The sequence below is a fragment of the Silurus meridionalis genome, chromosome 2 (assembly GCF_014805685.1).
Source record: "Silurus meridionalis isolate SWU-2019-XX chromosome 2, ASM1480568v1, whole genome shotgun sequence".
In the NCBI taxonomy this organism is placed as follows: domain Eukaryota; kingdom Metazoa; phylum Chordata; class Actinopteri; order Siluriformes; family Siluridae; genus Silurus; species Silurus meridionalis.
Window position 1 is genome coordinate 7,271,300 of NC_060885.1, and position 25,888 is coordinate 7,297,187.

At 37.8% G+C, this 25,888-nt stretch overlaps 1 protein-coding gene across 1 annotated transcript; it reads right to left on the reverse strand.

The window, feature by feature from the left end:
- Window positions 1–11,271: 11,271 nt before the first annotated feature.
- On the reverse strand, window positions 11,272–21,513 carry LOC124375299 (ELMO domain-containing protein 2-like). Its single transcript, XM_046833476.1, has 9 exons — window positions 21,358–21,513; window positions 19,709–19,856; window positions 19,540–19,568; window positions 18,819–18,916; window positions 18,589–18,718; window positions 16,510–16,643; window positions 16,347–16,415; window positions 14,447–14,580; window positions 11,272–13,666 (listed from the first exon to the last, which is right to left on the reverse strand). The coding sequence occupies exons 2-9, from the start codon at window positions 19,851–19,853 to the stop codon at window positions 13,497–13,499; spliced, it is 909 nt and encodes a 302-aa protein (XP_046689432.1). The 5' UTR covers window positions 19,854–19,856; window positions 21,358–21,513; the 3' UTR covers window positions 11,272–13,496.
- Between the last annotated feature and the right edge of the window lie 4,375 nt (window positions 21,514–25,888).

The following is a 25,888-nucleotide window of genomic DNA, read 5'->3' on the forward strand; positions in this document are numbered from 1 at the left end:
ATGATTTGTGTAGCCTCTTTTTCAGCTGACAACTGGACAAAAGAAGTCTAGGAAGGTGAGAGGCATAGAAAAAAGGTCCGGAGCCATTCGGAAACTCACCCCTGGTGATTGGACAGATGACTGTAGAGGGTCGTTTGAGACTTTGAAGATGATGCTGGTGAAGCAAGTTTTACTTGGCCATTTTAGTCGGCCATTTGAGATAAATTCAGTCATTGGCTTTGTGGGCACAGATTTACGGTTTGGATGGATAACAACCCGTTTAAGTATATTTTAACCAAGCCAAAGATTGATGCCTGTGAGCAGAGATGGGTTGCAAAGTTGGCTCCTTTTGAGTTTGACATACAGTACCTGGACCGAAAAATGTGGTAGCTGATGCGTTAATTAGGGAGCCTTTTGCTACTTCTAGGATTTTGCACAGATTTACGAGAACCCAATACGATATTCTGAGGCATGAAGCGGAGATGCTTGTGGTTGAGCGAGTGCAGGGTATGTTTGATTTGTCCTGTGAATGTGCAAAAGGGGAGGAATTTGGGACAATGCCTAGGTCACAGAAATGTCAGAAAGTGACTAACCTGGTTCAGAGCTTTGCTGGAGGGACAGTGTCCTGTGAGGAGATGTCAGCTGTGCTCCGTTCACATAGTCACTGGGAGGAAGCCGCTGTAGTAAGAGCAGTCGCGTATGCTCAGCATTTGAGGGGTTTGGAGGATGACATGCAGTACCCACTCAATAAGCTTACTCATGCTGAGTTGCTTGACAAGCAGCATCTAGATCCAGTCATAAGTAGGGTGAGGTTCTTTGTAGAGTGTGGTAGATGGCGTAATAGGTGAGAGAAAATTTATGAGTAAAAGGAAACTGTAGGAACACAAACAATGGGGTAAAATCACAATCAAGTTAGGCATACTTTACCGGGTGTCTAAGAATTTATTAACCAAGAACGCATGTCATAAGGGCCAGCACCAAACTCTTTGGCTTGCATGCCAGATATTCTACTGGAACTCTTTGGAGAATGACTCAAAATTGTACGCGTCGCAATGCAAGAGATGTGTGTTGAGTAAGACTCCTGAGCCAGAGGCCAGAGCACTACTACTGTCAATAACTACAACAGCACCATTGGAGTTGGTTTATGTCGATTTTTGGACCGCTGAGGATGTCAATAACAAGTTAGTTGATGTGTTGGTAGTATTCGACCACTTCGCAAAACTTGCCTGTGTGTATGCTTGTCCAAATCAAACTGCTAAGTCTGTTGCCCGTGTCCTGTGGAACAATTTATTTCGTGTATATGGTTTCCTGGCACAAATCCATTCAGATAAGGGTGCAAACTTTGAGAGTTCTTTGATAAAATAAGATAAGATAAGATAAGATAAGATAAACCTTTATTCGTCCCACAGTGGGAAAGTTTCTTTGTTACAGCAGCATGAAAAAAAAAATAAATAAATGCAAATATATAAAAGAATAGACGAATAAGACATATATCTATAATATTAGAAGTATATACACAACACAATATATAAATACAGATGAGGGAAAGTACGTATTGCAGGTTGTATTGCACACAGGTGGTATTGCACCTGCACTGATGAAATGTTGAAATTATCGGGTGTTGTCAAGTCCCATACTACTCCATATCACCCTATGGGGTTACGGTCAAACTGAAAGGTTTAATCGTACTCTTGGTGACATGAGTAGGTCTTTGCTTCCAAGGTCTAAAGTTACCTGGCCTCAGATGCTGGATACACTGACTTGCATACAATTGCATTAGGCATGAGACTACTGGCTATATAACTTTCTTTTTGATGTTTGGCCGTACTCTGAGGTTGCCAGTGGATGTTTTGTTTGAGAGTGTGATTTTGAATGGAGGGAATGTCGATGTGGGTAAATATGTCCAGTCCATGGGAAGGGATTTGAGGGAGGCGATGTCACTTGCACAACAGAATGTGCACCAACAGCAGAAAAAAACAGGCTGACTGTTGAAGCCATTTTTATAGAATGTAAAGAGTTCTAGTATAACGTAATTTGATTGGCTGTTAGATTTGGTATAAAAGAGATAGAACTCTGCAAAACAGTCAGAAGCCACTGGACTTTGGAGCAACACAGTCTTTTGACCTACACAAAACTACATCATTTATTTGTTTAGAAAGGTGAAGATCCTAAGTTTTGTTTTGTTTTTATTTGAAATTCATAATTAAACATTAAAACAAACAACCTTGGATTCAAGACCTTTATTCACTGTCATTTTGTGCCGAGTACAAAGGAACTCTGAGGTCCTGGGCTAGGGAGTCAGATTGTTGCACTCACATCCAAGTCAAAAGACTCGCTCGACAAAAAAAAACGAGTCAAGCCGAAAGACTAGTCGCGTGAGAGGATCGCTAAAGAAAAGACACTCGTGGTGACGGCGAGCTAACCGACATGGCGGCTCTGAGGGAAACCTGCTAGCGGCTGCTAACAAAGACAACAGACCAATACGGAAGAAAACTGCGTCGCAGCAAAGGTACACATAAAGAAAGCCAGAAGTAGCCTACCTAGACAGTGAGTCGTCGGCTGAGTGAAATTTCCCCTGGAACAGTTCTGATATTTTTCTTCATGACTTTATTAGCCTTCGTCTAAAAGTGACTGTAAGTGTTCACTGTAGTTCCTGTAATTCATAGAGCTTGACATAAATAAATCCTGCACGTCAGTGACTATAAATTAGTTTTTATAAGAAGATTAGAAGCCGTGGAAGATATTAAGAATTGTGACGGTTTTTTGTGGAGATTTTAAAGTCACGTGACATGGCAGATGAAAGCGCAGCTGCGTGTGTTGACCAGAAGAGGGCGCTAAAGCCACAGAAAAGGCTGTAGAGGAGAAATTACACAGGCTGAAAGGGGAAAGTTGGCACAAATCACCAAACAGAAGAATTATTTGTCCAAATAAATGGGAAACGAACACAATGCTAAGTTCATTAAAGACGAAGAATTGCTACGGTTCGAGAGATGCTTGGGACAGTATGAACGGATTAATGAAGAGTTGTGTGAGTTAATAGATGAAGATGATAAGAAATCAGATCAAGATGCTTATGAGAACAGATATTCTGAATTTCAGCGGTTTATAGGAGACACAAACAAATGGATTTCAGATGTCCTGAAAGATGAGGAAGATGATATTAGGCCATATGATAGTGTATCCAAAGCTAACTCAGTGGTAAGCCACACTTCCAGTACTACTTCTGCAATGCTGAGAATTAAAGCTGAACATGAAGCACTGTTGGCAAGAGCTGCAGCAATGAAAAAAAGAGAAGCAATAGAGCAGGAAGAAATTAACTTAAGAACTAGAAAACAGCAATTGGAGCTCGAAATTGAGCGTGCTGCTTCAGACGCCAAACTGAAGGTGTACGAAGAATTTGAAGATGCTCATGGATCTAACTATGATTTATCAGAACTACCTTCAGGACCCAGATTTGAACCCCTGATGTGTAAACAAGAAAAACACAATGTAGACGAGTATGTGTGTTGTGGAGCTGGTAAGACATCCCTTACATTCAATTCAAGGCCAGCCATTTAAGTTCGGGCTTCGGATAAAAGAAAGTCATCGTCAAGGTTTGATGCTGTCAGTGGCACGCCACATCATAATCATCATGACCACACTGATTTTTCTACAGATAGCCTGCACAAAGTGTTACAGCGTCAAAACGAAGTCACGGAGATGCTTATTAAACAACAGAGTTTGTCTCAACTCCCTCAAAGAGACATATCCACATTTACAGGAGATCCTCTGACTTACAGATCTTTCATAAGGGCATTCGAGCATGCTATCGACAGTAAAACAGACAGTCATCAGGACCGGCTGTACTACCTCGAACAGTTCACGAGTGGAGAGCCACTTGATCTCATACGGAGCTGTGAGCACATGAAACCCGACAAAGCTTATAAAGAAGCTAGAGAACTGCTTGATCGTCACTATGGAGATGAAATGACCATCGCTACAGCTTACATTGAAAAGGCTATGGAATGGCCTCAGATAAGGCCAGAAGACAATCCTACCAACATGAAGTCCATTTTATCCAAACTTCCATTCAAACTAAAAGAAAGATAAAGTTATGCTTATGACATTCAAGAAAGAACAAGAAAAAGAGCCAGATTTCCTGATTTAGTGGAATATGTGTACCGACAAGCAAAGGTTGCCAATGACCCGCTGTTTGGGGATATCCTGGACTCCACTTCAAGTAACCACCACAGCTCAAAAAGGCAACCGGGCATTAGAAAAAGTGAGTCTAAAAGAAGCAGCTTTGCTGTACATGTGTCTGCTACCGAAAATAACGCCAGTAAAAGCCAACCTGAGAAGAAACCTTCAGCAGCCAAGTCAGCAAGTGTTTTTTAAAGTCCCTGTCTTTACTGCCAGAAGAACCATGCACTGAATGTGTGCAACAAGATTCTAGAACAGCCTCTGAAAGAAAGAATTCAGTTCCTGAAAATGAACGGCCTTTGTTTTGGGTGTCTGACGGCAGGTCATATGTCCAAGGACTGTAAAAAAAGGTCCTCTTGTCCAGATTGTTCATTCAGGCACCCAGCTATATTGCATGTTGTTAAGGAAGATGCTTCATCAAAAACATTAGTGCAGAGGATAGGTCACAAAGCACGAGTGAAGTCACAAGTGCTCTTGTGTCTGCAGGGTGCAGAAAAGGTGACTATACTGGGGCCGGGAACAGCGAGTGTATCCTTCTCATCGTACCTGTGCAGATAAAACACAAGAAAGACACAAAGGTAATTAAAACCTATGCTTTCCTGGATCAAGGAAGTACAGCGACTTTCTGTACTGAAGAACTGGCAAAGAAGCTGAATGTGCGGGGCAAAAAGACGGATTTCCTGCTTCGTAATATAGCGCAAGAACAGAAAGTAAATAGCTATGAACTTACTGATCTGGAGGTGTGTGGCTTAGAGGAGCAAGATTACATTCAGCTTCCCAAGGTGTATACTCAGCCAGATATACGTGTTAACGGGTCTTAAAACAGCCATAAAATACCCTCTAAACAATTATTTATAATCCAATGTGTTTCTTACCTCTTTGTTACCTTGTTAGGTTTCCTTATCCATGAAAAGATTGCTTTTAATATTTTTGATGTGGCCCCCTGGGCCTTTCATTCGATAGCATACCTCTCGTTTTTCAATAAAAAAAATGGTAAAATGAACCTCAAGAGAATTATATACATAAATAAAAGATTGTTATGTTGCCTGACTATTACTGAGGGGTATTAGAACACATCTCATAAGTAAATAAATAAAAATATATTATTATTTAAATATTATTATTTATAGTAACATCTATGGTGTTCGGGTCAAATTTGACCCACATATTATTACTCAAAGAAAAAGGCAAAAAAAAAATGTTTTTTTTTTTCAAAAAATAGAACTTTAATACAAATACAAAATGAAGATCAGAACAAAAATTAATAATAAAGAAATAGTAAATAGATTTGCAGAGTCAAACAAACAACCAATCAAGCAAATCAAAACAATCTAAATCAAGTACCAGTTCCAAAAAAAGTTTTTGTGTGCAAAAACATACGTGTGTGTTTAGATGCATGTGTGGCAAAAAGTCACACTTTAGTGTGTCTTTGCAGATATATTTTTTGCAGTAGAAGCACAATATATTTGTTTTTCTGTCCTTATTGCTAGGGCAGACCTGACACCTCTTTCTTTTAAAATCAGATGGCCTCAGTGGGGTTGTGGCTGTTGCTGTGCTGGTTGATGTTGAGGCAGGGCTGGCTGAGGAGGATGCTGGTGCTGATGCTCATTGAGTTGCTGATGGCATGGATAGAGTGCTAGGTGAACTCTGCAGCTGTCTGACCAAGGCTGCGGCGGCTGGGTCTCGGGGCACCCGTTCCCTTCGCTCAATGTGCGTCTTGACTAGGGAACTTCCTAGCTCCTCAAGAAACATTCTCCGCTTTTTTTTTTTTGGTTGAGTTCCACCCTAGGTGGATGTGGGTCCACAACACAAAGGCATTGTATGCAGACACATCTAGGATGTTATAAAACACAACAATTGGCCATCTCCTGGTCATTTGCTGGCAAGTATAGGTGGCAGTCAGCTTATCCAGATTGTCCACCTTTGTTTTTGTTATAGTCCAGGATAAGTATGGGCTTTTTCTCACTTCCTGATGACACTGCGTGGACATAAGTACCACATTTTGTTTTTTTTGGGGACAATATGAAACAATGGTGGTGTTGTCTGTAAAAGCAAATTTTGAGGAAAGTGGAGCCCTGTCCTTCACCTGCAAAATTTCAGCGGGCAGCTCAGGTTTATTTTTTTTATTGTGTCTACCATGGTAAGATTAATCCTGAGAAGTTCTTGTCCAAGGTCATAGCTGGTAAAAAAAATTGTCACATGTGATATTGTGACCCCTTAGTCCAGTAGTCATGTCCAGGACTACACGTTTTAGTTGTTTTTTCTCAGGGATGCCACTCGCAGGTTTGCCTGTGTAAATCTGTAGATTCCATGCATAGCTGGTTTTTGAATCACAGGCTGCCCAGATTTTTATGCCGTATTTACCTGGCTTACTGGGCATGTATTTCCGGAAGGGGCATTTTCCACGAAAAGAAACAAAACGTTCATCTCCTGTCACCTCTGGCCCTGGGTTAAACATCAGTGGAAGGAGCTGCACCCATCTCTCCCAGACATCTCTGATCAGAGAAAGCTTGTCTGATTTTGCTCTAGTATCTCCATTGTCAAATCTAAGGACTCTTGATATCATTCGAAAGGTCTGAAGTGACATTGTTGCAGGAAGATATTTCTACCTGTCGAAGCGTCTCAAAAACTATCAGTGACCTCATTGCTGGATCTGTACGCTCCAGCAAGAAGAACACCAACATAAGCATTCAGGCATTCCTCATCAATGTCATTCCACATGTCACTGTAGACTTTTTTTCTTCAAGGTTTGTCATAGCAATGATGACTTTTTTTTAGTGGCAAAACAGATCAAAACATGTCTTGATGTCACTTACTCTCGCCACAGCAAACCTAGTGATCCCAGGGGACATTTTGATGACATTTGCAGCAGCTGCCCTGCCATGTAGTTCAGGAGGTATAGAGCTCCAACAGATGTTACCACTTTTGGATTTGAATGTTTCAGCAGGAGCGGAAGCAGCTTCAGCACCGGCGACATCTTCATCAGACTCATCAGATGTGTCTGTGTCTTCTGGTTGATACTCTACATTGTCTTCCTCCTCAGAAACCAGCTCATCGGTATCGCTATGCTGCTCTGTGTCCTCTGCCCTGATTTTCAGCGAAGAGATGATCGAGAGCTTGGCTTCTTGTAAATCTCCTCAATTTTTTGCTTGCTGCAAACTGAAGATTCACTCTGCAAGTCACCAACTCTAAACTGAATTGGTTTTATCCATGGCTTACATGTCTAGACATGTCCGTTTTTGTTTGTTTGTTTTGTTTGTTCAGGGAAGGTGACAAACAGGCAAAGAGAGCCCTTAACTAAAGCTTACAGGGTTAGGAGAGGAGCTGGCTGTCAGTGAGCTGACAAGTGTGTTTTTGATTTCAGTTTTGCCACTAATTATTGATTAAAAATGTTATAATATAACTGGGTCCAAACCAACCCACAAAAGTCATAATTTTCACCAGAGCATTTTATAATTTAGTGAAATAGATTTTTTTTGTTTTATTTTGTTTAAATAGAGCTTCCTGACAAAGTAAAAAAAAAAAACCTTGATGCAATAAACAAATTTATGTGGTACGTCTGTGCCGACCCTAACATAAGAGGAGGGTTAAACAGTGGTATTAAGGAGTTTTTATTATTATTATTATTATTATTATTATTATTATTATTTAGAAATTTGTATTAGGAGTGATTGCATGATGCGCAGTCATGTGGTTACATTCATGCAATCAGTGCTGTCATGCAATCTTTATCAATTGTAAGTGCGACGGTGGAGATGACGTCATTTCCGTGCGCCCTCTCTCTTTTGCGGAATGTGATCGCGATGAGAGGTATGATTTATCAGTTTTTCGGAAAAGGTGTTAAATTATTGTTAAATACTGTTCGGCTGTGTAATATTTGTTAAACAGTTCATTTCCCGCTTGTTTTATGGTTAGTAAATCAAATGATGAATGTTGTAAAGTGTATGGTTATTTGTAGAATAATTTCGGGTAATGGCCGCCATTACACGTGCGGCATTCTATAGTAAAGTTAAAACTAATAATTTCATCGTTATGAATTTGATAGGCAGACGATGTTATTTTTAATGATCCATGAGAGGTTTGAATATATTTTCTGTTCAATGAATATACATTAAAAAAAGTATGTAATGACAGATCAGAGATTCTGCCTTTATTGTCTGATGGTGTCTGTTGTTTCAATACAGAGAGGACCCAGAAGCTGGACGTAAATCATATGACGATTGTATCATCGTGTGGAGTCTCTTTTGTAATTATAAATGCACACAATGCAGAGCAAACCCACTATACCTGTACTGTCTGCCATTTTCTCAAACGGCTGTGTAACTTAACTAATCCATGTCATTTGTTGTCAACGAATTTCACTATCAATTATCATTGATTAGCTGTGGCAGCCCTAAGATCTACTTACCGTTCCTGCACCTACTCACCCACATTTATCCACTTTCAGGTTGAACATATTTCAAATATAAAACACATTCATAACCATTGATGTATTTATTAACATACGCCATGTAGCCAGTACAAAGCAACTATAATACAGGAACCGTTACCTACAAAAACTCTCCAACAAACTGGTAATTTGTATAGTTTGAAAGACTTGAAGCAATAGTTTAAGTCTAAATTTCATTTATAAATGTAGATGATCAGTCACGCACATCTTGTGGTGTCTGAATGGTCTTCGTGTCCTGTCCAGACTCCAGTTGTTGTTTTTTTGAACGTCTGATGAAAACCGTAGCAACCAAACTGTACAGAATACATAGTGTGAACAGTTCAGCATTTTGCTAATGTAGATTATTACAAAAGGAATTGAAGAGGAGCTTTGTGTGTGTCTTTCATCAACAGCTCTCAGTCTCTCTGTTTTTATTTTTATAGCAGTCAGGCTTAAAAAGCTCACCTCACACAATATGTCGTGGAAAATGGGAGCAATGTCAAAATAGCTTTGTTTGACAGAATGGGGAAATCCTTGGCAGCAGTTCGCCAAAAACTGTCCAAAGGTAGAATAACCAAAGCTTAGATTTAAACCACGATTTTGTCTCAGTTCAGTTAGTTCCTCCTGCTCCTGCAAAGTCATGTTCTTTCCAAAAGCTTTTGATGAGCTATATAGATCTCGAACCGTCTTTGTTTTCTTTTGACCTCCACTCATACTAGGGCCTTAATCTGGGTTTGAATTTTGTCCAGGGCACAGTTTGGAGTTAATGTTTTTCCTTTTTAAAAACTTCATCACTGTTACTAATAGTCCTGCTAGCCACAATACTACTGCCACCGCTACCTGTCGCATGCATGCACTAATTCTCTTGTCTCAATGTACAATCCATCAACACAGTACAGTCAATTAGCTTAACTGTTGCCACCTACTGATATGGAAGAGTAATACATAATAACTCTGCCAGTAACGTGCACACTCAAAAATGGCATATTATTTGCAGAAAACGAATTGCAGAAAAATGTTTCGACCAACGGATCGATTTTCTTTTACAAATCTAAGAAATAAAGTTACAGCCGAGCTTAGAAAGGCCAAAGTTACTTTTTTTCCTTGAAATCATTAAAAATGCACAAGGCAATAGTAGAATAATTTGGAAAACTATTGATAAATTGATTGGAAATGTAAAGTAAAATATGAGAATATTTGTCCAAAATTCAGTTCAGAATTTTCAAATTGTTCATCCCCCTCTCATAATCAATGACAAATCTGATTTTAATCTTAGTTCAATAACTAAAACTAAAGTTGAAAAAATAATCACGGTGCTAAATAGCAGCAAAGCAAAAGATATTTACGGACTTGATACTTCTTTTCTGAAACAATATAAGGACATCCTCTCTGATCCGTTGACAACAATGATTAATCAATCGATTAGTGAGGGTATTTTTCCAGCAGCTCAAAAATCTGCGATTGTTATATATTAAAGTATATATTTAAGTCTGGAAATAAACAAGACATGAACAATTATCGTCCAATAAGCATTCTCCCAGCTGTGTCAAAAGTACTCGAAAAGACGGTGGCGGAGCAACTTACCATCCATTTTGAATCACAAGCTCTCTTAGATCCAAATCGATTTGGCTTCAGAGGTAAATACTCTGCAGACTTTGCATGTTGCTACCTCTTGGAAACTATCAGGGCATATGTGGATCAGGGAAGAGTGGTGGGAGCGTTCTTCCTTTATCTGCACAAAGCTTTTGATACTGTTAATCACCAGATACTCTATAGTAAATTAAATCAATATAGTCTCTCTGAGCACACTGGATAAGATCTTATTTGAGTGACTAACACCAGTGTGTACAAGTAAATAACATCAAATCTGCGTTTAAAGCCACCTCGATGGGAGTGCCGCAGGGGTCTATTTTGGGACCCTTGGTTTTTAGCATCTATATAAATGATCTCCCTAGAGTGTGTTTGGACGTTGACGTAATCATGTATGCTGATGATACGGTGATCTCCACTTATGGGGAAAACGAGGTGGAGGTTACTGACAAATGATCAAAAGTGATGCAAAAAGTTGTAGAATGGTTGCAGACGTCTTGTCTAACCTGAAATGTTGATAAAACGGTCCCAATGTTTTTCTCAAATAAACGTAAGTTACATCTAACTCAAAAAATTCAAGTAAATGGGCAAACAATTAAAAATGTAAAGGAAACACAATATTTAGGTCTAATACTTGATTCAAATCTAGGTTTTAAAAGTCATATAAAAAAAAATGGTAATAAATTAAAATTTAATTTGATGAATTATAAACATATTAGAAATTCATTAACTACGGAAGCCTCTAATTTTTATTTTAATGCTATGATTGTTCCGCATCTATTGTATTGCATGTCTAGTTGGTCTCAGGCGTGTAAAACATCGTTAAAATTACTAGAATCATTATATAAAAGGGCAATAAAAATTAATGATAAAAAGCCTCATCAGTACCATCATTGTAAAGTACTGAGTAAATATAATATTTTGAGTTTTAAAAACCTCATTAAATATAACCAAATTATTGCTCTATTTAAAATTATCCATAATATCGCTGCTCCCCCTCTGAGAAAATTTGTCACACTAAATTCAGATAGACTTAATAGAGCCACACGGTTGACAGTCAGAGGAGAGTGCAGCGTTCCAAGATGCAGAACCACTTATGGTCAACATTCGTTCTTTTATTAAGCAGCAAGCCTTTGGAACACTCTTCTAAATGAAATTATTTCATGTACAAACTATAGCACATTTACACGCCTGACCAAACAGTGGCTATTAACAAAGCAAACTTGTAAGCACTGAATGACTGTGATACGAACAATGTAAACTGTGAGTGAGTGAGTGCTAGATTCATTAAGTGGAGAGTGTTTTTATGATGTGAGTGAAGTAAAGTTTTTCTTGTATAACTTCTGTATATCATGAAATGGAGAGTGTTTTTAAAGATGAGTGAAATAGAGCTTCTATGTATGATACTATATGTATTTTATGACCTTTTTTAAATGTAACATCTGTCTAGGGACTGCAGGTGTAAATTAGCATTTTTTTGCTAGAACCTGGCACATGACATCTCTTCTTTTTTAGACTAATGTTTTCTGTGCATTGTCCCTGATTAAGTATTAATAAACTTATTCATTCAATTAGGTAAAATGGGATAATTTCCCACAGTACACCTGACACTAGTGTACCGTGGCACAGTGGTTGAAAAACACAATTACAGAACACATTAAATACACAAAGCTTTAATGTGTTATAAAGCTGAAATACTAATCTGTTGGGCCAAATGTATAAACCAAACAAACAAAACAAAAAGCAATAAAACATGCAAGAACACACTGAACTGTCCATGTGCCAGACAATTAAAGTTTCATTGGGATCATATACAATTTTCTACATCGTCATTAATATCAAGTTCCTGAGATGTACACTGAAAGAGAACGGACAGGAACCATAAATATAACTCAAACTTCAAGTAGAGCGAACTTGTTAATAATTTTAAGTATCTCCAAAATAAAAATTCAGCTTTACAGTATTGTTCTCAGGAATGAACTTAAGGTTTAGAAACCTGCTACTGGTTACTGTATTTATGAACATAGAAGCAGAGGAACAGGATGTGCTTAAAAGCTATTATTCAGTCATATTATAGTTTAATCAGGGGAAAAAACTCAGTTTTCTGGGTAGAATGGTCTTCGTGTCCTGTCCAGACTCCATTTGTTGTTTTTTTAGATTGTCTGATGAAAACAGTAGCAACCAAACTGTACAGAATATATGTGCTATAGTTTGTACATAAAATAATTTTATTTAGAGGAGTGTTCCAAAGTCTCTCTCTGTTTTTAGTTTTTATGGCAGTCTGGCTTTAAAAGCTCACCTCACACAATAGCTTTGTTTGACAGAATGGGGAAATCCTTGGCAGCAGTTAGCCAAAAACTGTCCAAAGGTAGAATAACCAAAGCTTAGCTTTAAACCACAATTTTGTCTCAGTTCAGTTAGTTCCTCCTGCTCCTGCAATGTCATGTCCTTTCCAAAAGCTGTTGATGAGCTATATAGATCTCGAACTGTCTTTGTTTTCTTTTGACCTCCACTCATACTAGGGTCTTAATCTGGGTTTGAATTTTGTCCAGGGAGTTAATGTTTTTCCTTTTCAAAAACTTCATCACTGTCACTATAGTCCTGCTAGCCACAATACTACTGCCACCGCTACCTGTCGCATGCATGCACTAATTCTCTTGTCTCAATGTACAATCCATCAACACAGTACAGTCAATTAGCTTAACTGTTGCCACCTACTGATATGGAAGAGTAATACATAATTACTCTGCCAGTGACACACACTTGAAAATGGCATATTATTTGCAGAAAATGAATCCGTTTTCAAAGTTTTTCGACCAATTAGGTAAAATGGGATAATTTCCCACGGTACACCTGACACTAGTGTACCGTGGCACAGTGGTTGAAAAACACAATTACAGAACACATTAAATACATAAACCATTAATACGTGTTATGAATCTGAAATACTAATCTGTTGGGCCAAATGTATAAACCGAACAAACAAAACAAAAAGCAATAAAACATGCAAGAACACACTGAACTGTCCATGTGCCAGACAATTAAACAAAGTTTCATTGGGATCATATACGATTTTCTACATCATCATAAATATAAAATTCCTGAGATGTCCACTGAAAGAGAACGGACAGGAACCATAAATATAACTCAAACTTCAAGTAAAGGGAACTTGTTAATAATTTTAAGTATCTCCAAAATAAAAATTCAGCTCTACAGTATTGTTCTCAGGAATGAACTTAAGGTTTAGAAACCTGCTACTGGTTACTGTGCTTGAAAGCTATTATTCAGTCATCTTATTGTTTAATCAGGAAAAAAACCCTCAGTTTTCTGGGTAGTTTTTAGGATCAATCTTTAAGATGAGGGACACCTCTGGCTCCAGAAGTAGCTCTTTCACCTTGTCATGGAACTTCTCTCTGTAGATGTTAAACTCCATAATGCTTGCAGGCTTTTCTTCCAGCCAGAACTTATCAAATTCATATGCCAGGTAACCTGAGCAGAAAGAGAAAGAAAAAAAAATGATTCACACACATATGTATGAATGTAGTGGCATAAAATTTCCCAATTCACTGAGAAAAAAAACCTATTCTAGCATGACAATGCTCTTGTGGAGACAAAGCCAGCTCCGTGAAGATATGCTTTACATGGGTTGGAGTGGAAGATCTCTACCTGCGATAGAGCTCCAACCTCAAACCTACTGAAGATCTTGATGAACTAGAACACAGAGTACACCCCAGGACTCCTCACCCTACATCAGTACCTGACTTTACTAACACCCTTGTGGTTGAAGGAGCACAAATATCCACAAGCACACTCTAAAATCTAGTGGAACATCTTCCCAGAAGAGTGGAGGTTCTTATAACAGTAAATAGAGCCTAAGTGTGGAATGGGCACATATGAATCACATATTCAGTTGTCCACATACATTTGTCTATATAGTGTACTTGTAAAGATAATATTCCAATTTCTGAATCAATAATAAATAATAAAAATAACCCATTTAATAGGCAAGTATGCCACATTCCTGGTTCAAGACTACACCTTATTCAGGGAGATGACTAGTAAGATTTCACAATATCTAGTGAATAAATAATAAATTGCTCATAAATGTTGGAACACAACTTATTTTCTGAGGGTGATATCTTTTGAACTTGCACGTTTGCGCTGGACATGCATTCATCTTGTACTAAAACGTTATCTCCAGTGTTTTCACCAAACCCACTCTACATAATAGTGTACACAAGACTGGTAGGGTTTAAAGGTTAAACGCACAGTAAAGCTGGTGGAAGTGGTGCAGGAGTGGTTTTCCTGCCACAGTGTTGTAGAGGTGTGGCCTCAAAGCTCCACTCCTCAGTAAACTGTAGGCCATCTCGGTCAGATTAATACCCACTATGGCGTAGGAGTACCTGTGCAGAAAAACACGCAGTTAAATTGCATTATTTGATTTAAATCCGACAAGAAACAATGCATACTAGGGGGCAACATTTCAACATAATTAGGTACCGTATTTTTCGGACTATAAGCCGCTACTTTTTTCCCACATTTTTAACCCTGCGGCTTAAACAACAAAGCGGCTAATTTATGGATTTTTCCTGGGTTTTTCCCAGTTAAAAAAAAAAAACAAAACAAAAAAACGCACCTCACCTGTGTTCTGAGCTGCACGGCTTCACCGTGTTGATTTTTAAACGCACGACGATGCCAAAAGATAAACTCCCGAGAGAAATACAGTAGTTGTGAAAGGAAGAAGGAAGACAATGAACAATGACTTTTTTTATAGGCTACTGTTTAGATACAAGCCATTGTAACGCGTTGAGTCTGGGTGAAGGGAGAGCTCACTAACTCCAGTTGCAAATGAAATCTTATAAGCACAGACAGGTTTCCAAAACTCGTGCTTTTTTATTTTTCTTGGCAACAGCGTTATGGGTTAGTCAAAGAAACTTAGAAATGAGCTTCAGAAAATAATGAGCACATAATACTCAGTCGCACACACACACACACACACGCAGTAATACCGGAAGAATGCAGTGACGTGCTGTTCCCAAAATGCCGCTCTGCTCTCAAAAGAGGCACAATATATTTCACCTAGGGCTGGGCGATAAATCGATTTTATCGATTAACTCGAATGTGTAGTTTACATCGATCTGTTTTAATAAAAATCGGTTTTCTCTTTAATGTCCGCCGACGCTCCCCTCTGGGCTCCCATAGTTTCGAACAAACTCAGCCCCCGCCCCCCTCCCCCTGCGCGTTTGCCATAGAGATACACAAACAACATGGCAGCCGCACTGTGTTTAGTGTTGCGCGTCCAATCGTACAGTTACGGTACGGGTGGTGGAAGCGACCAAAATACATGTAAAGACGCTTCAGAAGGGCGTTTCCGTTAAGAAACAGAAAAATCAGATCATTTAAATCACTATATTCAAACACTCAGTCAGTCATTTTACTGTGGAGTTTTTAAGAAAAGGAAGGCAAAATCACTCCAAGCATCACTGCATTTTTAACCATGTTCCACATTCAAACACTCATAAAACAGTTTTCTTTATAGGTTTGCTCAATCTTTCAAATTATTTTTATTTACAGTGTCCCTGTCTATTACTCTCTTAAATTTTATCTCATTTTACTGTGGAGCTTTGGAGAAAAGTAAAGGCAAAATCACTCAAAACCTCAGGTGCATTTTCAATCATGTTCCACATTTAAACACTCATAAAACATTTTTCTTTGTAGATTTGCTCATTTTATGTTATGTTACGTTTTATTTTCACAATTTACAATAGCAGGGCCTGCATCTTGTATTTTTGGCTTGTTGTTTCTGATTGCACTTTAACCCAAAGTGGGTTATAATCCCAGAAGGGTAAATAAACTTTATTTAATAAAGTTAAAACTAAAAAAAAAATAAAAAATTTGTCATATGCAGATTGATTTTAAGCAGGCGGGAAAAAAATCGATTTAAATCGCAAATCGGATTTTTTGTGCCCAGCCCTAATTTCACCCGTTACACCGTGTAACAGACACTCTCTTTCGGTAAAGCCTGTGTAAAGTTCATTAGTTTCAGTGTATACACAGGTGCGGCTTATTTATGTTAAAAATTAAAATATTCGTAAAATTCAGTGGTGCGGCGTATACAGTATAGTATAGTCCGGAAATTACGGTAGGTAAAAGACTGAAAATTGTTTACCCCAGTGAGGGATGGTTGGCGTGGGACAGGACGTGCCGTGCTGCTTTGGTGTATTTTTCACTGAAAAACCTTTTATGTCCAAAAACACACACAAGAAAATCGTTCAGATAGAAATAGCACAGAAAACAACTCTGTGTAGGTCATGTCTGATGTTGAGACTTACACAAGGTTTACCAGGCCAAGCATGCCCATCCCTCTGAAGTCGGTCTTTGGGTCATCACCTTGAAAGCCGATGTTGCCCCACTGCTTGGTTATTCGAGACTCCAGTTTAACAGATGGCATCAGCAAATCCCACAACTAAATTATAAGTTTTAATCATAGTGTTAGTTAAATATTTTAAAATTCATTCATAAAGTTCATTTATATCAGGAGTGTCAAACTCAATTGAACAGGGGGCCAAAACTCAAAGCACACTTTAGGTCGTGGGCCGAACAGGATAAACATTTATTGAACACACTAAAACTAAATGTTTTTTTAACATAAATATGAATAGAAAAAGACAGAAATATTATATCAGAATAAATCAACTTAAACTTTAAAGAACTTAAAATATTTTGCTCTAAATAAAACATACATAAACATAAACATACTGTTAAAATAACAACAAATCAAAACAATCAGATTTCTTTGCTCTTATGCCATTTAAAAAAATAAACAAACTTTAACTAACTTAAAATATTTTGCTCTCCATAAAAAATATCTCCAATCAAACACCAGACGTCTCACACCTTCATCATGTAGCTCTTCAGAAACTCTCCCTCAGTAAATAACGTGACTCTGATTTCTCCTCTGCTTTCACACCAGCTTCACTTTGTGATTTTGCTGTGGTGAAAAACGTCTGCTGAAATGTCAGATTCTTCTTTAACTCTTCTACTTTCTGTATCTTCTGCTCTGCATTCAGGTTTTTCAGCTTCTCCTGATGTTTTGTCTCGTAGTTCCGTCTTAAATTCAATTCCTTAATTACAGCCACATTCGCTCCACATATAAGACACACGTGTTTACCGCCAGTGTCAGTAAACATACACTCAGAATCCCATCAGTTTTGAAAGGCCCTGTTTTCAACTTTTCTCTTCGCCAATGTGAGGGGCTTCACAATAACTTTACTATCGGGTTAAATACATCAACAGAAGCTCGACTTGATTGACGCTGGAATGTTCCCAGGTAGTCTAGCGTTCGGTAAGGCAGCTGAAGCGCTGCATTATGGGATCTGTAGTTTTTGTTATCAGTGCGTCATATCGCCGGGACATTAATAACAATAATAATAGATCTATATAAAATCATCTCAAGGGGCCAGATATTATTGTACGTCTGGCCCGATGTACTTTTTGAGTTTGACACATATGATTTATATACATTTCACACTTTTGAAGAGCTTCTGATTTTAAACTACAACATTTTTACAGCATTTGGAAGATGCCCTTATCCAGAGCGACTTACATTTATCTCATTCATAGAAATGAGCAGCTATGGGCTTAAGGGCCTTGCTCAGGGGCCCAGGAGTGGCAGCTTAGTGTTGCTGAGATTTAAACTTACTACCTTCTGATCCAAAGTCCAATGCCTTAAACACTTACCACCTCCCCCATTATACCACAGTGAATTCATCTAGACATTATGCCAGTAAGTTGGTTTCTTTTTGATGCATACTCAGCAGAAAATGTGAAGTAATCGACATAAATGCTTCATTTATCACTTAAAAGGAAAAACATTTTTTTTTTAATTAAATTTGTTAGTGAAAACACAGTTTAAAATGTTATTCCTAACATTCCTGAACATTCTGTCCTGTGCTTGATGCCAGTGCAAACAAATCCTTTCAATGACTCATTCAGCATACAGCAGGCTATCACACAGAGCAGCACCACAGTTTGCCTCAGAACCTGTTCTGTATAATCAGTGGCTGAAGTGTCTGTGCTACCGACTGCCAAAAGAGCCACTGTAGGCCTATTGAGTATGACACTTAAACCTCAGCTACAGAATGGGACTCTGTCCAGCTACAGACAAATGCCAAATAAATAAATGTGCACCATATCAATTGCACAGAAAACGTGCCGTAATACTGCAAATCATAGGACATTTTTTTAAGGTAATAATTTTTTTTAGCATTTTTTGTGTTTCTGGAGACCTCTGGAGTGAGAAAGTTGCTTATATATATATATATATATATATATATATATATATATATATATATATATATATATATATATATATATAAAATACCATTTAATAAGAATCTCAAATCACTCACCTGAAGAAGCATTTTCTCATGTTTTATATTTTCAGAGTTAAACACCTCTTTCCTCAGCTCCTCAACTGTTGTAAACAGCAAGTTATAGCCACTTATTCGAATGAGGCACTGCTGAAGATTCACCTTAAACCTGGAAATGACAAAGTCACAATTATTATAATTACAAAGAGCATCAATCATCACTAATACTATACTGGATCTCAAAAAAACAAAGTGCGACTGAAACTTACTTGGGATCTTTTTGCTCGTTGATATTTTTCACTTTTATGATTTGTGTCACACATGCCTCAACTGCATCCTCCTTCACACTTACAGCTTCTTGCAGCACCTGGACAACACAGCAGACACGTTTAAGGAGGAATCAGTATCAGAGAAATTATAATAATCCATATTCAGTATTAAAGCATGTGATGATGCGTTGCTCAGATGCAGTATTGACATTCACTCTTCTTATAATTACAAGATCATCTGCAAAATACTTTTCATTGACTCTTTTCTTTCCCATAAATCAAAGGAAAGAATATTTAAGTACCTAAAATGAGACTGTCTGTGAACAAATTTACCTGAATGTTGTTAAAATAAATAAATAAATAAAATAAAAAGTGTTACATATACAAATAAATAGAATAACTTATAACTTCATTATTTAATGTTTTTTCCTCTGCTGAGAGATGGAAATACCACCAAACCTTTGCACCAAATAATCATTTATTTTGTGATAACATTTAATGGCTTTTTTTTTTTTTTTAATTCAAGCACTTTTTTAAGCAAAAACAATTCAGTATTTAAATTTCAAAAAGGATCTTCTGTGAATAAATTAATTTCATGTCATGATTGTACACTAGTTATCTGATGTAATGTGGCATGAAATCTATTGCTTACGATATTTTAAATAAGAAAAAAAATAAATAAATAAAATAAAAATGCTGTCGTGGTGAAGAAACCCCTCACCTTGTTTTTTGAAGAATTCAAGGAATTTTCTGAGAAAGAAAAAAAAGACAATGAAAGGTTTTTAATGCTTTAATTTAAACAAAATAAAATCATATTACAAAATTATTTAAGTCGTTAAAGAATTAGAAAGAGTAACGTATGAGTGGTTCAGGGTAAGATTGAACCTCACCGATCCGTGTGGTCCTCCCTGCTCCAGGCTTATATCCATGGCAGATCCGCTGCAGCTCACATTTTCCTGTGATTTGTCTGAGAATCCATTTAAACCAGAATCGCAAATAAAAGGTGTACAGGTACTGCCAGATAGTTCCTAACATCGTCTGTAACACACCAACAACAACGAGGATTAATTGGAATGAAAAGCAAAGCGTTTTGGTAAAAAAAAACTTATGACGTGTTTATAACAACTCACTGCCATCCCAATAATAAGATAAGATACGATAAAACTTTATTCGTCCTAAAAGAAATTCTTGTAACAGTTGTACAAACTGAAGTTGTATTCTCTAAATACACCACAATTCTTGATATATTGATTATAAAAGGAGGAAGAGATGAAGGTAGAAAGGAAAGACAAAGAAGAAAGAGGAAAGAAGAGAGGAAAGGAAAGAAGGAAGAGAAGGAATAAGAGAGAAAGAGCGAGAGAGAGAGAGCGAGAGAGAGAGAGCGAGAGAGAGAGAGCGAGAGAGAGAGAGAGTAAGGATGCTAGGGATTAAGTTAGTTAAGTTAGATTTAGTTTATTTATGGGGATGGAGAGAAGAAGAGTGATCGAAAATGTGGAAGGAAGAGGGAGGAAAAGGAAGTTAGAGGAAAGCAGAAACAGATGGAGGGAGAGAGTGAGATGTGGAGGTATGGAAAGAAGTGTGGAGGAGGGAGAAAAAAGGGATGGGGAAAATGAGAGAGGATGATGTTTGAAAGCAGACAAGGAGGCATGGACGAAGGGCGGAACAGGGTGGAACAGAAAAAGGGGAGCAAAGGAGGAAGGGAGTAGGAGGGATAGACAATATGAAGAGACAGGTGATGGACTGATGAAGGAAGATAGTGATGAAAGGAAGCTAAGGAAGAAATGAAAGAAGGGAACAAAGCAAATCAAATATATATATATATATATATATATATATATATATATATATATATATATATATAAAATCAGTGCTACTGAGGTGGGCTTCTCCCTGTACTGTATATTAAGGCTGTCAAAATTACCACGTCAACAAAAAAATCAATTTTAACCGCACTAATTTTATTAACTCGCGATTAATGCAGCGCACATTTCTGTTTGACCATTTTTATCAAAAAAACAAGTAAATAATTATAAAAGAGGCGAAATTTAAACCTCCACTGGAACACACATTTATTCACAATGTCCTTTCTTTACTAAATAAATAAAAAAAAAACCTCCACCGAAAGATACATTTTAAATCACTAAACATTTGTTTACATCACTGATGCACAAGTCTCAAATCGAGCACCATAATCCGCCATGATGCGCACATCCGGCAATTAAAAGCGTCCGTGTGGAAACAAAGCAAAAAGTCCGATTGGTGTGCTGATGTTTACGTCATTTAAAACACAATAATTACGTTAAAACGTTTATAAAAATATTTAGTCTTCGTGCTCTATGTTAAGTTTGGTTTCACTAATAATTTTTTTAAAACTTATTAAACCTCATTAGAAATTTGAAGTAAGTACTTTCAGCCAGGGAGCTAACATGCTAAGTGACGCAAACAGGTTGTCAATAGTTACCAGTGTAGACAGTTAGCCTAGTTTGCTAGCCAGCCGGTGTAACATAAATGACAAGGTAATTATTTAATTTTTTCTTACTTCACTGCTGCTTGAAGACGAAAAAAATCCTCATTCAACTTTATTCAGCGTTATTCAGCTATAATGCTAACCGGAATAAAAAAGAAACTGTCCAAACTGCATTCCGCCGTCACTCAATGGCCGGTTTTCTACCGTGTCCCAATCGTAGTATCTAGTGCACTATGTAGGGCGTGAATATCTACTAGGCAGAGGTCGGTGTAGTCTAACTATATAGGGCCGACAAACCCATTTGGAAGGCATCCACGCGTATGTGACGCACGCGCAGAAAGTGCAATACCGAAACTGCAAAAAGCGAAACTGATTTTGTTAGCCACAGGAGGGCGACAGTTCATCAACAATACATGACACTTCTACAGATGATAGATAGATAGATAGATAGATAGATAGATAGATAGATAGATAGATAGATAGATAGATAGATAGATAGATAGATAGATAGATAGATAGATAGATAGATAGATAGATAGATAGATAGATAGATAGATAGATAGATAGATAGATAGATCTTTATTGTCATTGCATTGTACAGGTACACAGCAACGAAATGCAGTTATTCAAATATGTGAAAAATAATTATACAATATGAAAATAATACAAAATGTTGCAGATTTAATAGGTACATCTGCTCATTCATATCGTACCTGATGCACAATACTGTTATTTGCACTACCATGCACTCACTTTATGCACTTTATGTACATTACTGAGAGGTGGAGAAAGTGGAGGAGTTCAGGTACCTGGGATCAACAGTGCAAAGTGATGGAGAGAAGGAGCTGGAGGTAGCAGAGCTGAAGATGTTAAGGTTTTTGTTGGGAGTGATGAAGTTGGACAGGATTACAAAAGAGTTTATTAGAGGGACAGCGCATGTATGACGTTTTGGAGACAAGGTGAGGAAGGTGAGATTGACATGGTTTGGACATGTGCAGAGGAGGGACATGGGGTATATCTGTAGGAAAATGCTGAGGATGGAGCCACCAGGAAGGAGGAAAAAAGGAAGACCAAAGAGGAGGTTTATGGATGAGGTGAGGGAAGACATGCAGTTGATTGGGGTGAAAGAGGCAGCTGTAGAGGACAGGGAGGTATAGAGAAAGATGATCCACTGTGGCGACCCCTAATGGGAGAAGCCAAAAGAAGTAGAAGAAGAAGACTGATCTGTCATATACTCTTTATTCCTATTCAATACTCGTACTCTCTATATTGTCTCACATTGTCTGTATTGTCTTGTATAGTCTGTTTTGTCTTGTCTGTTTTGTCTTGTATAGTCCAAGCTAAATGTATAGTGTTATTTATGTCTGTGGTTTTGGGAGTCATTAACAGCTGGAACCAAATTCCTTGGCCAATAAACCTGATTCTAATTCTGATTCTGATTAATGCAGTAATCCAGGCAGCCAATCATGTGGCAGAAGGGCATTGCATAAGATAATGCAGAATGAGTTCAAGGGATGGTTCAAAGTGGTTTTCTCTCTCTCTCTCTCTCTCTCTCTCTCTCTCTCTCTCTCTCTCTTTCACACACACACACACACACACACACACACACACACACACACACACACACATACACACCCCACCATTACATTGCAAGGTTAAAGTTCTGTAGATTGTTGATGGTCCATTCCTATCAGTAAAGAACAGGAGTTAAGAGTTTATAATGGGTGCAGATGCACAGAAACTCACATAATTGACACTATAAAGTTAACAATAAAGTTATATTCGTATTTTGCCCCAGGGGAAGCAATTGTCCTACAGTGAAAAATTATGATAAATCATTTCTGGGTTTTTTTCTGTATTTATGTGCTATCTGTATATAGATGCAAAAAATATTAATCATAAGTTAATTTTATTGGATAAATAGTAACTGTCCTAAATATCTTCTTCACAGAGTCTAAATACAATATCGAACAGGTACATATACAGTACAGTCACTTTCTTGCTGTAAAAAAAAAACTAATCAAAATAAACCGTTAAAGACCATCACAAAAAGCCCCATTATAAAGTCCATTACAAACCAATACAGTTATAGATTAAAATAATTACCAAATGGTTCCCATTATGTAGAATGCACGTGGTAAAAACGAAATCATTATCATTAAACCAAATAAACCATTGAACTCAGTTCAAATAATTTGAATTCAGTTAATGGACATTGGTCGTATTATTCGATTAATTCTGGAGTGAGTTAGATGAAGTTGTGGAGAGTGTACATAGGAATAAAAGATTAGTGATTGGGGCAGACCTTAATCGGCATGTTGGCCAAGGGAACAGAGGTGATGAGGAGGTGATGCGTAGGTATGGCTTTAAGGAGAGGAATGTGGATTATTATTATATAATTTTTGTAAAAGGATGAAAATGTCAGTGATAAATACTTATTTTAAGAAAAAGGAGGAGCATAGGGTGACGTATAAGAGTGGAGGAAGGTGCACACAGGTGTAGGAGATGCAACCTGAAGGAGTTTAGAGACTGTAAGGTGTTGGCAGGGGACAGTGTAGCTAGATAGCATTGAATAGTGGTCTGTAGGATGGTTTTGGAGGTGAAGAAGAGGAGGAGAGTGAGGATCGAAAGAAGAATAAGTTGGTGGAAACTGAAGGAGGAAGACTGTAGTGCGAGATTCAGGGAAGAGGTCAGACAGGAGCTCGGTGGTGGTGAAGAGGTGCTGGATGATTGGGCAACTACTGGAAATGTGTTGACTAGTGAGGAGAGTGTGTTGAGAAGGTGGAGGGAATATTTTGAGCAGCTGATGAATAAGGAAAATGAGAGAGCGAGAGAGACAGAGAGAGAGAAAGAGAGAGAGAGAGAGAGAGAGAGAGAGAAGGTTGGTTGATGTGGAGATGGTGAGGCAGGAAGTGGATAGGATTAGTAAGGAGACTGGTTTAATGTGGCGATTGGATTGCATCAAGGATCGACTCTGAGCCCTTTTCTGTTTGCAGTGTTGATGAACAGGTTGATGATGAGGTCAGACAGGAGTTTCCATGGACTGATGTTTGCAGGTGATATTGTGATTTGTGGTGAGAGTAGGGAGCATACATGTGTGTGAATAAGAGGGAGGGTAGTGGAGTGGTGCGGTTGCAGGGAAAAGAGGTGGAGAAGAGTGATATCAGGAGTGATTTGTGATAGAAGAGTATCTGCAAGAGTGAAAGGAAAGGTTTATAGGACTGTGGTGAGACCTGCGATGTTGTATGGTTTAGAGACAGTGGCATTGAGTAAAAGACAGGAGGTGGAGCTGGAGGTAGCAGAACTGAAGATGTTCAGGTTTTTGTTGGGAGTGATGAAGATGGACAGGATTACAAATGAGTTTATTAGAGGGGCAGCACATGTAGGTCGTTTTGGAGACAAGGTGAGGGAGGCACGATTAAGATGGTTTTTGGATGTGATGAGGAAAGACATGCAGTTAGGTTGGTTGAGATGTAGAGGACAGTGTGGTTTGAGAAAAGAAAAGGAAAGAAATTGTAAAAAGAAAATACATTTTCTTAAAAAGAAAAGAAAAGAAAAAAAAAAATTGTGGGCCTCATTAAAATTTCCATTAAAATAAATTCCAGAATATTTCCAATTATAACCATTAAACATTTAATGAGGATTTTAATTGTGTTTTCTTATGGCTTATGAAAAATATTCAACCCACAGCAAATGATTAAGTCGTAACTCTTTCTTTTTCAAGAAGAATTAATAGCTTAAGTGTTAATTTATATTCTTTATAATATACTACATAAGATGTATTTAATAACCTGTCTAGATGTGAATAGCCATTTGGTTTGGAATCTGTGTATCACATAAATGCAGCTAGTTTGGTTTTGAATGCAAGTTGAATACTCACCTCTTCAGTAAACACATAAATAATCACTAAACCTACACCAGTTAGTTGAAAAAAATTTTGTCTCTCAAGAGCATCAAATGTAATGACTTCTGACTAACTGATTTAAAGACACCTTAAAAAATATACAAATATCATGTTTAGGTTTAGTTTTGATTATATATTGTACTGGCATCGATGCACACAGGTCTTTTATCAGTTCATTAATGTGGTTCAATGATAAGTTATGCAGCACATGTTCACCAGACTAGAGTAGACACTTTTCATATGAGCCTCAAGACTGCACTGCATCACTGTAGGAGCAACTCCTGAAATTTTTTTTTTTATTCTCCTTCATCATCTTAGTTGGGATCCGAACTGACAGAGGTCATCAGTGCTCTCTCTCTCTCTCTCTCTCTCTCTCTCTCTCTCTCTCTCTCTTACACTCACTCCCTCACTCACTTATGGACTCACACAGAAAATATTTTTGCTTCATATCCCCCCTTTAGTGTTGAGAGTTTACACTGTGACCTTGACAGTGTGTGTGTGTGTGTGTTTGTGTGTGTGTGTGTGTGTGTGTGTGTGTGTGTGTGTGTGTGTGTGTTTGTGTGTGTGTGTGTCTGCATTTAAATGTGCACGTGACAACCAACACAATGACAGTCTGTAATGATTCCAATGAATTCCATATATCAATATAAGAAAGATACATACAACATTAAACATGTTGATTATAGAAAATAAAAATTC

What these genes read in the sequence shown, in the direction of transcription:
- LOC124375299 (XM_046833476.1), bottom strand. Translation starts at nt 19,853, where the DNA reads ATGTTAGGAACTATCTGGCAGTACCTGTACACCTTTTATTTGCGATTC. An exon ending in TGAATTCTTCAAAAAACAAG is followed by an intron (nt 18,917 to 19,539) that starts GTGAGGGGTTTC and finishes TGTGTTGTCCAG; the next exon opens with GTGCTGCAAGAAGCTGTAAG. An exon ending in CCACTTCCACCAGCTTTACT is followed by an intron (nt 13,667 to 14,446) that starts GTGCGTTTAACC and finishes CTTTCTGCTCAG; the next exon opens with GTTACCTGGCATATGAATTT.